This window comes from Dipodomys spectabilis, unplaced genomic scaffold (genome assembly GCF_019054845.1).
Source record: "Dipodomys spectabilis isolate Male_0828 unplaced genomic scaffold, ASM1905484v1 ptg000783l, whole genome shotgun sequence".
In the NCBI taxonomy this organism is placed as follows: Eukaryota; Metazoa; Chordata; class Mammalia; order Rodentia; family Heteromyidae; genus Dipodomys; species Dipodomys spectabilis.
In genome coordinates this window covers 3004309-3017493 of record NW_024871460.1, presented here as the reverse complement: position 1 = coordinate 3017493, position 13185 = coordinate 3004309, and the positions used below count along the sequence as shown (strand labels likewise).

At 41.5% G+C, this 13185-nt stretch overlaps 1 protein-coding gene across 1 annotated transcript in view; it reads left to right on the top strand.

The window, feature by feature from the left end:
- Fer1l6 (fer-1 like family member 6) overlaps positions 1-13185 on the top strand; it is a 125983-nt gene that overhangs the window by 71410 nt on the left and 41388 nt on the right. The window contains exons 24-30 of the mRNA XM_042673094.1: positions 914-1094; positions 3577-3803; positions 6296-6418; positions 7961-8000; positions 9407-9531; positions 11535-11666; positions 12377-12502. Coding sequence (XP_042529028.1) covers positions 914-1094; positions 3577-3803; positions 6296-6418; positions 7961-8000; positions 9407-9531; positions 11535-11666; positions 12377-12502 — 954 coding nt within the window. The remainder of the gene's footprint in view (positions 1-913; positions 1095-3576; positions 3804-6295; positions 6419-7960; positions 8001-9406; positions 9532-11534; positions 11667-12376; positions 12503-13185) is intronic.

Here is a 13185-nt window from a genome sequence, read left to right as displayed (position 1 = left end):
TCAACATACATTTTTATTTGCTCTGATTTGGAACCATAAAGTAAAATATTTCCTTTGTCTAACCTAATCAGCCTCATGACACTCATTCTAAATTTTCCAAGACAACAATTGAAGCATAGGCACAGAACTGACAAACTTTCCCAAAGGGCTTCACTGGGGTTTGTGGGTTACCAAAGAAAGACAAATGGATTGAACATTCTCACTCTATGTTAGATGACTTGGATTGTCAGGCATGATGGAGAATACCTGTATCCTAGCTACTTGAGAAATTGGGGATCATGGTTTGAAGTCAACCCAAGCAAGAACTTAATAAGACCCTATAAAAAGAAAAGCTAAGTGTGGTGGCGCATGCCTATAATCACAGCTGTACGAAAGCAGAGAAAGTGTGAACACAGTCCCAGGTTGGTCACTGCAAAAGTGTGGGAAAAAACTTGAAAAATAAAATAAAAGGAGCTGGGATGTGGCTCAAGTAGTAGAGCACCTGCCTAGCAAGCCCTGAGTTCAAATCCCAACTAAAAAAAGAAGAGGAAAGAAAAAAATGACTTGACTTTTGTCTGTCTTATATATCGGATCAGGGTAAACTGTCCTTTGAGAAGAAAATCATGACTGCTGGTACATGACACAATATAAGGGTTGAAAACACTGCCACGAAAAATATAGAAGTGAACATTTGTGCCATTCAAACTTGGGATGAGTCATGAGTAAGGCATCCCTGGAATTTTTTTGGTCCTGATTCCCTGGCTTGGGAAGATAATATTCTGGAATTCTGGCAAGCCACAAGGCTGACCTGAGGGACAGAGTAGCCAGACAGGGACATGTGGCTGGCTTTGGGCCTGCTCATGGATAAGTCAGCAGGACAGATGCATCCAGGCCCAGCCAAGGCACTGACTGCTTTGCTCCATCTCTCCCACAGGAGCTGCCTGAGAATGAACTTCTGCACCCACCCCTGAGCATCTGCGTGGTGGACTGGCGAGCGTTTGGGAGGAGCACCCTTGTGGGCACCTACACCATCAACTGCTTGAAGCAGTTTCTGTGCAAATCCAGGAATCGCCTTGCTCTGATGTCACAAATCGACGAAGGCCAAGCTGAGCCAGGTATCTTAGACTCTGTAGCCCAGCCTATAGAGCAATCATGGCACCTGCAGATGCTCACAAGTACTTGGCTATGGCTCAAAGAAGATACCCACACTCAGGTGGCTGGTTGGATCTCTCTGCCCATTTTGCTCCTCTGCCTTTATTGGCTATAGAGTCTTTACGATTTATGTCAGTCAGCTCCTTTAAGGAGACATCCTTGAATAGGATATCAGTTGCCTTCAGCTTCCTCCCTCTGCCCTTTTCTGATATTCTGCTTGATATGATTTTAGTTTGTTCTATTTTGGAGCTCAGGTGCACTGCGTTGAGGAAAATTGCACCTCTCAGTTCCATGCTGAATAATCATCACTGAACTGTTCAAAGATTCTCTGTCATTACATCCACCTTCCTCCGATGCCTTTCTTCTTCTATACTCCCAGTCCCCTCCACTGAAGGCCAAAAAGTAGCAGCCTGATCAAATATAGTCACATTTGATTTTCTACATCCATGATTAAACACACATTTCTTTACTTGCCGTTCTGGGTCAACACTGTTAAGATTCATCCATATTGCTACGTGTATGGTAATGATCTCATTACTATTGTCTATTGCCTCTACCACATTATCCTTTTCTTTTCCATTTGCATTGGACACTGAGGCTTCCCACAACTCCCCCTTTGTACAGTGATATGATGAACATCCTTGTGTATGATCCCTGAGGGAAGATGCCTTGTGGGAATTTCTATGAAATGTACACCCAGCCCTGAGATCACTCCATCACCAGGAAGATGCACATGTAATTCCACTGGGTACAGGCAGAGGGCGCTCCAGAAGATTGTATGATTGTTATCTCTATACTTCTTTACCACTTCCGGAGCCTCATTTTCCTCCTTCTCAACAATAACTCCTGTTCTCTGACTTTCTGGGGTTTTGTTTTGGCTTCATTTTGGCTTTTGGTTTTGCTATTCTGTCAGTGTAAAGAAGTATCTTATTAGTTTTAGCTTGAGATTTCTCTTAATTTCTACTAAATGCACACAACTTGTAATATCCCTGGCTGACATCTTGGCTCCCACTTCTGTGATTTGTTTGCCAGCTCTTTTGCTGCTGTTTTATGTACTTTGTTTAACTTTCCTTTTGAGTCTGTTATTGTTGCTGTTTGTATATCCTAGATGTAGATTCTAAATATTACTTATATTTCTTCCTTCTACAATGGTTCCTAAGCCTGCCTACAGTCCTCATTTTCAGCAGAAATCTTTGATTTTGCTATAATCAGATCCATTGTATTTTCAACTTTATGGTTTGTACTTTGGGAATCTTATTTAACTCTGTCCTTTTGACTGCACACATATTATCTTGTAGTTACTTTAATTAGCTTTCTGGTTTTAGTGTCCACATTTAGATTTTTAATGCACCTGCATTTGTACATAATTTGAGGTAGAAATGTGACTGCATTCTTCTCTATAGGGTGATGAGGTTTCCCTATAAAGTACTACTAGCTAGTCATTTCTCTTCTCATTGATTTTTCTGTGATATTTTTCATAAATCACTCACCATACACCCTCATATATTTTCTTTTAGCTTTCCAGCCTGCCCTAATGATTTCTTTGTCCATGTGCCCAACACAGAGTAGATACCTGTGAGAGGTGGTTAGATTAAATTCCTTGTTGAAAACCCAGCATCTGGAGGCAGGGGACCTCCAGAGTCCTTGACAGCCAAAGAGGCTCCTGACAGAAATATCACCACGTACTGAATTCTGCAGCACACAATGCAGAGAAGAGCACTTGGCAATAAAGGACAGTGGGTTGTTTTTGTTTTTTGTTTTTCTGGTTCCTGATCTTCTTTTGCTCAAGGCTAGTGCTCTACCACTTTGAGCCACAGCTACGCTTCTGTTGTTGTTGTTTTTGTGGTTAACTGGAAATAAGGATCTCATGAACTTTCCTTCCCTGGCCTGGCTTCAAACCTCGATTCTTACATCTCAGCCTCTTGAGTAGTTGGGATTACAGGTATGAGACACCAGTGCCTAAGGACAGTGTTTTGATCCTATAATTAATTACATCACCAATCTAGTTAAGAATCTTATCAGGTCCAGAGACATGCCAGTCTCCCTAGTAAGTATGTGTATACCAGTGCCCAGAGATCTGCCTACACTTGGGGTAGGTAGAATGTGTTGTGGACCTTTCAAGCCTCCAAAAGTTCCTCAAGTTATTGAACTGAAGAGAGACAATCAACCTGGGGGTCACATGTCCTACACCTTAATTTTTGTGATCTCAACACTCACAGTTGATGAGCACTTTCTTTGCTGGATCAGTAACAAACACCACCATGTATAGATTAGCTATCATGCACAGATGTCTTATACCACAATTTTTAGAAGGCATGAAAATGTGATCCAGAAATTTTAGGAACTTGCCATATTTGAATCCAGACCTGATGCTTAGTATTCGATCTCTGAAATAACCGCCCCATATTTCAGCTCTATTTCCTAACCAAATCACCTTCATTTCAGCTACTGCAGATTCGCTAATGGTGCCTGAATCTTCTGGAGTCGTCGACTCCACCCAGGATCCCCCAACTGATCACATCTATGTGGATGTTGAGCCGCCTCCCACAGTGGTACCTGACTCTGCCCAGGTTCAGCCAGCCATCCTAGTGGACATCCCTGACTCCTCTCCTATGTTGGAGCCTGAACACAAACCAGATGCCCAGGAACCACCAAAAGATGGGAAAGTCAAGGTCAGATGTAATTCCTCTTTATATTCATAATACTCACTGGAATCTGCCCTGGAGGAGCTAGACACTAATCTTCCCACCAACTAGGTGTGTCACCTTGTGCCAGCAACTTGGCATTTCTGAATATCAATTTCTTCACTAGTAAGACAGTTATTGATGCCTACCTCAAGAATTACTGTAGGCTCAGAAATTCAATGTGCATGAAATTAAAGGGCTGGTCAAAGATGACAGTAATATTTAATTGACAGAAATGCTTCTGAATTCGTTAGCTTAGAAAGACACTGTTTTCTTCCTCTGGGACTATTGTACAAATATTTAGAGCCTATTTTGTACAAGGTCAGATCAGAACAAAAAGATGTGTACTTTAAAAAAATGTCTAAAGAGGAATAAAACTTTCTCAGACTCAGATAGCTGAGGCTCTGGATGGAAAGATGGAAATATATCTAAAACCCTGCACAAAAGCAAGGATATGGTTAGTCTTTCTATATCATTAATGGAGTACTAAACCCAACATCCCTTTTAAGAAGTCTTTTTGTGGTATGGTTGTGCATTCCTGTAATCCTAGCGCTTGAGAGAATGAGATAGGAAGATCATAAGTTTGAGCCCCACCTGAACTAGAAAACAAGATCCTGTTTCCCCTTCTCCCCTCAAAATATATGGTCTGAAGAAACTTCTTGCCCAATTTACCCAAATGAACACAAACAAGACCACACTAAAGCTACCAGCAAGACTATGTTTATTGCAGCATTATTTACCATAGCTAAGATATGGAACCAACCCAGATGCCCCTCAGTAGATGAATGGCTCAAGAAAATGTGGTATATATGCACAATGGAATTCTATGCCTCCACAGAAAGAATGACATTGTCCCATTTGTTAGGAAATGGAAAGGCTTAGAAAAAATTATATTAAGTGAAGTAAGCCAGGCCCAAAGAAACATAGGTCCCATGGTTTCCCTTATTTGCAATAACTAGTATATGTCTGAGTCAAGCCAAAAAGGTCAGATAAGTTGATGTTAGGGGAATGAACCCCAAGATAAGTATTCAAATGTTTTTTTTGTTTTTTTTTTCCTTTTATGCAATTGTTTCTATCATATTTATAAGATAATTTCTATGTTGCTTTGTATGTCCCTCTCCCACAGTATAACCCATACTTTCACTGTTTTTGATGTAGGTATAATTTGTGGAGGGGAAGGAAAAAAAAGAAATCGTTTAACTAGGGATACAGGTGGACCCATTGCAACAATGAGATGTACAAGTCGTTATGTCAAAGAACCAACTTAACAACTTTGGTGGGGGGGGAGGGGAGGGTCGGGTGGGGGGAGGGGAGGAGTATGGGAAGGGATGGGGAGAGGAAACAAAGAGGAGGCAACAATGCTTGATAAGAAATGTACTCGTTATCTTGCCCATGTAATTGTAACCCCTCTGTACGAATGGTATTCTCACAATAAAAAAATTAAAAATAAATAAATAAATAAAAAGAAACTTCTTGCCCAGTAAATGATAAACTATGGAATACAAAGAACACTCTGGGATCATGGCCATTTTGCTCAGGTTCATGTCATCCCGCCCATTTTCAGTGACCAACCCGGACCCCTCACCAGCTTCTCTCCATCGTCTCCACATTGCACTTGCTACTTTATGTTGGAATTCTCAGTGAATGATTGCTGAACCTGTAAAACTGTGACAGGGATGAGTTATTTGACATTACAGCTCTGCATCAGTGCTTGTTGGAACCATAACACTATGATAGAGATGGGTTTTTTTTTGACATCACATCTCTGAATCTCTTGATAGAGTATCTGGCACACTGTGGAGGTAGGTACTCAGAAGATGACGTGGAGAGAAAGGACGAAAGGTGGGTGGTGGGCCTCGTGTGGCCAGCCTCCCACGCAGATACCTCCTTTTGGCCAGACATTATCACCAGGTTGCCTTCGGTGCCGCCACATACATTGTGCATGTCTTTTTTTTTTTTTTTTTTTTTGCTCCTATTAAAATTAAAGATGAAGCTAACGGGGGAGTTGACCACATTTATGACACTTAATCCTTCACAGAAGTAGTGAAGCAGGCATGTATCATCATCCCTAGATGAGGAAATTGAGAATCACAAAATTGATATTAATTTTTGAAGAGGTTTGACGCTAATGTCCTTTCTAATAATACCCCATCGTGGCACCTGATCTGGTGCCCACTTGCTGCAGGAATCTCGCCATCGTTGAGCTCTAAGTGTGTGAAATGTGGGATTACGTCAAATCCTGATACATCCCTGATGTCAAGTGCAGTGTCTTAAGACTGCTTAATAAATGTTTTCTGAATGAATAAGTAGATAAATAGACAATAAAACTTTCATATATTGAAGTGATTTAGAGAGTTACGGAACCAAGAGATACCATGGTCCACTTCTCAGTGGGAACATCTTCATTCTCCTCCTCATTCAGCCACTGCCATACCACAAGCTAAGAGCCAGCCAATAATCCATTCCTCATCCTTCTGCAGGATGCCAGGAAGCCCTCCAGGAGATCCACTAAAAGGAGAAAAAGGACCATAGCAGATGAATCTGCTGAAAACGTCATTGACTGGTGGTCTAAGTATTATGCATCTTTGAAGAAAGCACAGAAGGTAGGGTCTCTCCTGCCTGCTACAGCCAATGGATTCATCAAAGCAGGGTTTTTTTTGTTGGTGGTGGTGATGGTGGTTGTGGGGCTTCAACTTAGGGCCTGTGCTGGGCTCTTTTGCTCAAGGCTCGCACTCTACCAGTTTGAGCCACAGTTACATTGCCAGTTTTCTGGTGGTTAATTGGAGTAAAGGTCTCACAGACTTTCTTGTCCAGGCTGGCTTTGAATCATGATTCTCAGATCTCAGCCTTCTGAATAGCTAGGATTACAGGCCTGAGCCACCTGCACCCAGCTTCTTAGCACCTTTTACAACCCTAAATTCCACACACCTCTTTATAAATTCCACTAGGCAAAGGCCTTATTAAGAGTTAACTGTTAATTGTAGGAGAATAAAAGGCCTAGAAGATTAAGGATCGTACACTACAACATTTCTACCTTCTAGCTGGGACCAACCCAGGATACAAGCTCTGTTGTAAGTGCTGGTAGGATATTTGGTCTAGCATTGTGTCTCAGGAAATCTTCCCTCATTCCTCAGTGAGACTTGGGGAGATCCAATTGGGAGAAATGGGTGCCAAAGGTAGACATCAGTGAAAGGCTTCAACTGAATACAAGGCATTTGGTCAGCCGTCTCCAGCAGGATTCTACCAGTGCATGGGGAATTATCAAAGTAAAGGTAGGTCTTGGCCTTGGCAAATAGCAATAATTGCTGGGCTCCAGAGCAAGAACAAGGGCTGATATACCTGGAACCAGACAAAAATGAAATCATAAAACTAGAGAACCAAAACGAGTATGTCTGGAAATTAGACTACAGCTCAGCCATTGTATTTGATAAGGTTTTCTCAACCCCAAATAAGAAAAGGAAGAGAAGTTCATTACATGTTATCAGATTTAGGTCAAGAAGGATTCTTCTGATTCTTTTTCTTGTTTTGTGTCCATTATGGGACTGGAACTCAAGGCCTGGGTGCTGTCCCTCAGCTCTTCAGCTCAAGGCTAGCACTCTACCACTTGAGCCATCTTCTGATTCTTTAGTTTAGAAAGACTACAGGTTTATCTAGGACTATTCAGAAATGTTGATATACAGCAAACTAGGGAACCTAGTGTTAGTTCCTCCAGCCTCTTTTCTTATGATGAATGAGACCACTTCTTGTGAATAGTCAGCCCCTGACCCTTTCTCTAGGACCCTCCTCAATGTCTGGTACACATCCAAGGATCCAACATGCTAATAAGTGACACTCAAGAGTGGGGACTGATGGGCTGCTCCAGCGAGGTATAAAACCAATGGGAAGAGCATTTTGCCTTTCTATGGCTGAAAGATGACTACTCCTAGAGGAAAGTGGTGTCTACCTCTTGGATCACTTTTGGTGATCATCCCAACACACTTAGGACTTACGTCTTTGAAGTGAGGTTTTTATCCTGAGAACTTCTTTGTGACTGACTACTCTTTCAAATGCCACTGTTTTAGGGAATTATGGAATTAAAACGGTTAGCAGTGGGGGTTAATAAATTAGGTACAGATGGCTCAATAATCTTCTCTCCTTTTTCCAAGGCAAAAGAGAGCGACCCCAAGCAGGGCACAGGCAAAGCAGGTAAGTAACTATTCTGTTGACGCTTGGACACAGTGTAGGGCCATGGTAGTAAGAGAATTATAGAATAGAATTATAGAATAGAAACCACAGGAGATATAGAATGCAACTCTCAGGCCCCAAACAAAGAAGCAATCTCAGGATGCTGTTGAAACTGGCCTGAGTTCTCAGGTGTCTGATTCCAGTTCAGTGAAGAAATGAACTTTCTGGCTCATGTCCTACATTGGCAGTCCTAATGTAGAAACAGTGGAGTAAAAATAGGAGCAAGCTTGCATCCCAGGCCAAACCCAACAAGATAAACATTAATAGAGGTGAGTGTAAAGATCTGGATTTAGGATTACAAAGATTGGATAGGTCTGGTTTGGCAGAAACTCAAACAAAAGAAGCTTGGGACTTGAAATTGCCACAAAGTCAATTTAGGCCAACAGTGAATCATGGCCTACATACAACAGCAATATCAACATTAAAAGCAAAGTTTAGGTGACCCTGATAGACGTGGAATCAGGGCCAGCCTCAGTTCCTCAGGCTCCTTGTAGTTAGTACATTTTAGTTTATATTTTTACCTATGACCAACTCTACGACAGAGACAGTAGTACCAGCAGCTGGCTGATAGGAACTACAGAAGCCTTCCCAATGTTACATAACTGGAAAGGGGCAGAGCTAGAAGTCTATGGCATCTTGATTTTCTCCAGGATCTGCTGCTGAAAGCTTACTAAGTAATCTCAATAGTATGACCCTCTGCCAGACTCTTAAGCCAAGTCTCACATGGAGCTAGATGAGACTCAAGTCTCTGAGGACATTTCAGAGGGGCATATAATTCAAAGCTCTAGAGCTCATTCAAATCCTCACTGTTCTTCTCTACTTGGACGAATGGGTGAGTCACTTACTGCTCTGGGTCAATTTTAATGAGTTCTTCTACCTGCCTGATCAGCCCAGCACATTGCCTGGTCCTAAAGAATCCATAGTCACTGCTGTTTCTACAAGAATGCTATTGACTTCAGGCTATATGTAGCAATCCTACAGTGAATAGTTATTTTTTCTTTTCTTTTTTGTTGGTTGTGAGGCTTGAACTCTGGGCCTTGGTGCTGTCCCTTAGCTCTTCAGCTCAAGACGAGCACTCTACCACTTGAGCCACAGCGCCACTTCCAGTTTTTGGGTAGTTTATCGGAGATAAAAGTCTCATGGACTTTCCTTCCCGGGCTGGCTTTGAACCATGATCCTCAGATCTCAGCCTTCTGAGTAGCTAGGATTACAGGCATGAGCCACTGGCGCCTAGCTATGATTTCTTTTTTAAAAGGAAGATAACCACAGAGGACCCATGACAGAGTGAGAGGAAAGAGGGAGTTTGAATTGTTCTTTGTCACATCAGCTAGCATGAGAAATTAACTATTTCTGTCACATTTCCACAGAGGCAAAACCGGATGAGGTAGTGTTAGATATAGAAGATGGCCCCAAGAAGAAGAAGGACAAAATACTCAAGAAGAAACTCAAAGGTGACGGAAATGATGGCATTCCCAACCTGGCTGTCCTAAAGGTATGTAGACATAGGAGCCACCACTATGGCCAGGGTGGAAATCGCAGTAGCGGGGTCTTCTTGGTGCTTAGGTCAACCTTAGAAATGCCTTTCTTTGAACTAACTTTATTGTGTCTTCATTATAATAACTGCTACAGAGAAATTTACATTAATAGGCATATAAGCAAGACAGTAGAGATTTTTAATACTTTTTATTGTTATTATAAAGGTGATGTTCAGAGGGGTTATGGTTACATTAGTCAGGTAAAGAGTACATTTTTTGACAATGTCACCCCTTTCCTCTCCCAGTTTTTCCCTCCCATCCCTATCCACAAGTTGTATAGTTCATTTTCAACATAGTGTCTAGTGAGTGGCACTGCTGTATTTGTTTCCCTTTTGTCCCTCCATTTCTGTGCCCCCTTGCCCTCCCAAAGACAGATAAATGAACAAACAAGACAAAAGGAAAAGCAAAAAAAGAAAACAATGATGACTAAAATTTCTTGTTTCCATTTCCTGGAGTTCATTTCAATAATATTTTATATGATCAGAGGCACATAGACATTGCACCTTTGTGTTCCTCTCCTAAGAATATCCTCCTTTGTTCTCACTGTGTGTGAATGTCTAGAGTCCTGCATAATTTAGCATGTCCTGGTGTATTTTTGATCTTGCTTCTGCATATGAGAGAAAACATGTATTGTTTGTCTCTCCTGAGCTTGGCTTACCTCATTTAACATGATTAGTTCTAGATCCATCCACTCCCCTGCAAATGATATAACCATATTCTTTCTAATGGTTGTGTTAAATTCCATTGTATATAGGTACTTCATTTTTTGGGATCCACTCATCTATTGTAGGGCATCTGGGCTGTTTTCATAAGACAGTAGGATTTTTCCATTTTCTGCATCCCTGTATTAAGAAAAAGCATAACTTAAACTGCCTCACTGTAGCCTGGCAAGGTACAGTGTGGGAGCTCTCCAGAGTGTCCCTCTTGGAGCTTGACATTTATGAGGATGTGGGCACCCTCAAAACAGCAAGCGTTTTAACTTCAACTAAAGCTCATTCCATCAGACCAAGGTCAGCATTCCTTATGGGGTACTGGTTAGCGCTATATTTATGGGTATGCACATTTGGACTATGAAAATTATGTATGTAGAAAACCAATCTGGGTAAGCAATTTTAATAGGAAATGTGAATATGTAATTATATTACCAAATGTGAAACCCAATTTTATTTTTTACTTCTAAAGTATATATGTATGTATTTATACAATTTTCTACTTGGAATATTCATATCTATGTGCATTACTATAAAAGAGTACTTTATTACTTTATATGTGGTAGGAATTAATAAGCATTAATGATTTGAATTTCCTCAAAGTACTATAAGCTTTATCTAATAACCAACGAAATGTAAAATGGTTTTTCATATTTGTAATTGAATACTGTAAAGATTTCATTGCTGTTGTTTGGAATTTAAAATTTAATCCCATCAGATGCTGGTGGCTAGTGTCTACAACCTTAGCTTCTTAGGAGGCTGAGACCTGAAGATCATGGTTGGAAGCCAGCTGGGCAAGAAAGTCCATGAGACTCCTATCTCCAATTAACCAGCAAAAATCTAGAAGTAGAAGTGTAACTCAAGTGGTAGAGCACCAGCCTTGAGCAAAAAAGCTAAAAGACAATGCATAGACCCTGAATTCAAGCCCCAGTGTACATGTTCATGCATGCATACATACACCCATGCACGCACACACACACACACACACACACACACACACAAACACACTGAACCCAAACATTTTATAAAATTTGAAGTAGTAGTTTCTAGGATTGCTAAGCTACCTGCTACCTGTGTTCCTTTTGTTGTTAAAGATAAGTTCGAATAGCCTCTGGCATTTTTCCAAGGGATATATATATATATATAATTTCAAGGCCCCTTTTGGAGAATCTTGGCATATCTCATTAAATCAGTCCTGAGTCTTGAGCCTTCCTTCCTCTTTAGCATAACCTTCTTCCTCCTCCCTAAAGATATACGATGGTGATCTTGAGAGTGAATTCAACAATTTTGAAGACTGGGTAAAAACATTTGAGCTCTTCAGAGGCAAATCTACAGAAGAAGAGCAGGGTCTGGATGGAGACCGAGTTATCGGGAAGTTCAAGGCAAGTTCCCCTGATCTGGTTCATTGTCAGCCCATCAACATCAACTGTGATTCAATTCTAGACATAATACTTTGGTGTTGAATACGTATAGGGGAAATCCTTAATTCCTACTCAAGACCCTTCTAGAACCCCACAGACCCAGTTCCAGTCTTTGGCGATACTTTCAGTTTGTGGCCAAGGCCAGAGCTCAGTCTGTGGAATCTGAGCAGCAGCAGCATTTGAAAGACCACTGAGCTGTACTCTGCACTCCACACCCTTTGCACACTACTGGCTAGCCACCTAAAACCAACCAGACCACACATTTATGGTATCAGCATCACACAGTAATAGCTAGCATTTGCCACCTATCTACTGCATGCTGGGTCTTTAATATGAAGCATGGCGTGTGGCACAAAGCCAGTGTTGTAGTTTGCCAATCTGGATTTAAATCATAGTTATAATTCTGATCAGCTGCAAGACCTGGAACAATGTACCTCCCTGAGACTCCAGCACTGAAATAAGAATACTGCAATTGTCCTGTGCTAGAATATTAAGAAACTGACCATGCTCGACCAATGTACCGTGAAGAAGTGCAGATGTAGGCAGGTTGCACGAACTGCCTGCGGCAAAGGTAGCGCCAGCCTTGGAATGAGGCATCAGGGTCTGTGTAGTTTCTCATGGATCATATATATCTCCGTCTTGTTTTAATGGGCTGCATTTTCTGGTTCCAGGGCTCCTTCTGCATCTACAAAAGCCCTGAGGATTTGACCTCTGAGGACAGTGGGCAGCTGAGAATCCAGCAAGGGATTCCACCTAACCACCCCATCCAAGTCTTGATCAGGGTGTACATTGTTGCGGTGAGATACCCTTCTTTGCTCTGACGCAGTGTATTAAGCTACCTAGGCTGCTGTAACAAAATAGCACAGACGGGCACTAAATCAACTAGAATTTCTATTGCAGGACTCTGGAGACTGTATGTCTATGATCAAGGTGCTGTCAAGAGGGGTTTCTGATGATCTCTTGCTGGCTTACAAATAAATCAAATAGATGTGCCCTTACATGGCCTTTTATATTTATTTATTTTTTTGCCTGTCCTGGGCCTTGAATTCTGGGCCTGAGCATTCTTCCTAAGCTCCTTTTGCTCAAGGCTAGCACTTTACTATTTGAGCTATGGCTTTTTCTGTGATTAACTGGAGATAAGAGTCTCACAGATTTTCCTTCCTGGGCTGGCTTTGAACCACAATCTTCAGATTCAGTCTCTTGAGTCATTAAGATTATAGGCATGAGCCACCAGCACCAGCATTATATGGCCTGAGGTGGCCATGAAATGGGAGCCAAGGGTTCTAGAATCTTCCCCATTTGTTACAAGGACAAAGGCTATTGGATTAGAACCCTACCCTTTTCATTCAGAGGTATTCAATTCGGTCAAAACCGAGTATAGAGTTTGTGTAGTAGAGTAGACATTTGCTGGGTTCTCATTCAGGGAAAACATTTCCAGGCATCCAGGACTGTTCTGAGGAGCTCAGCTCTCTAATTGCCT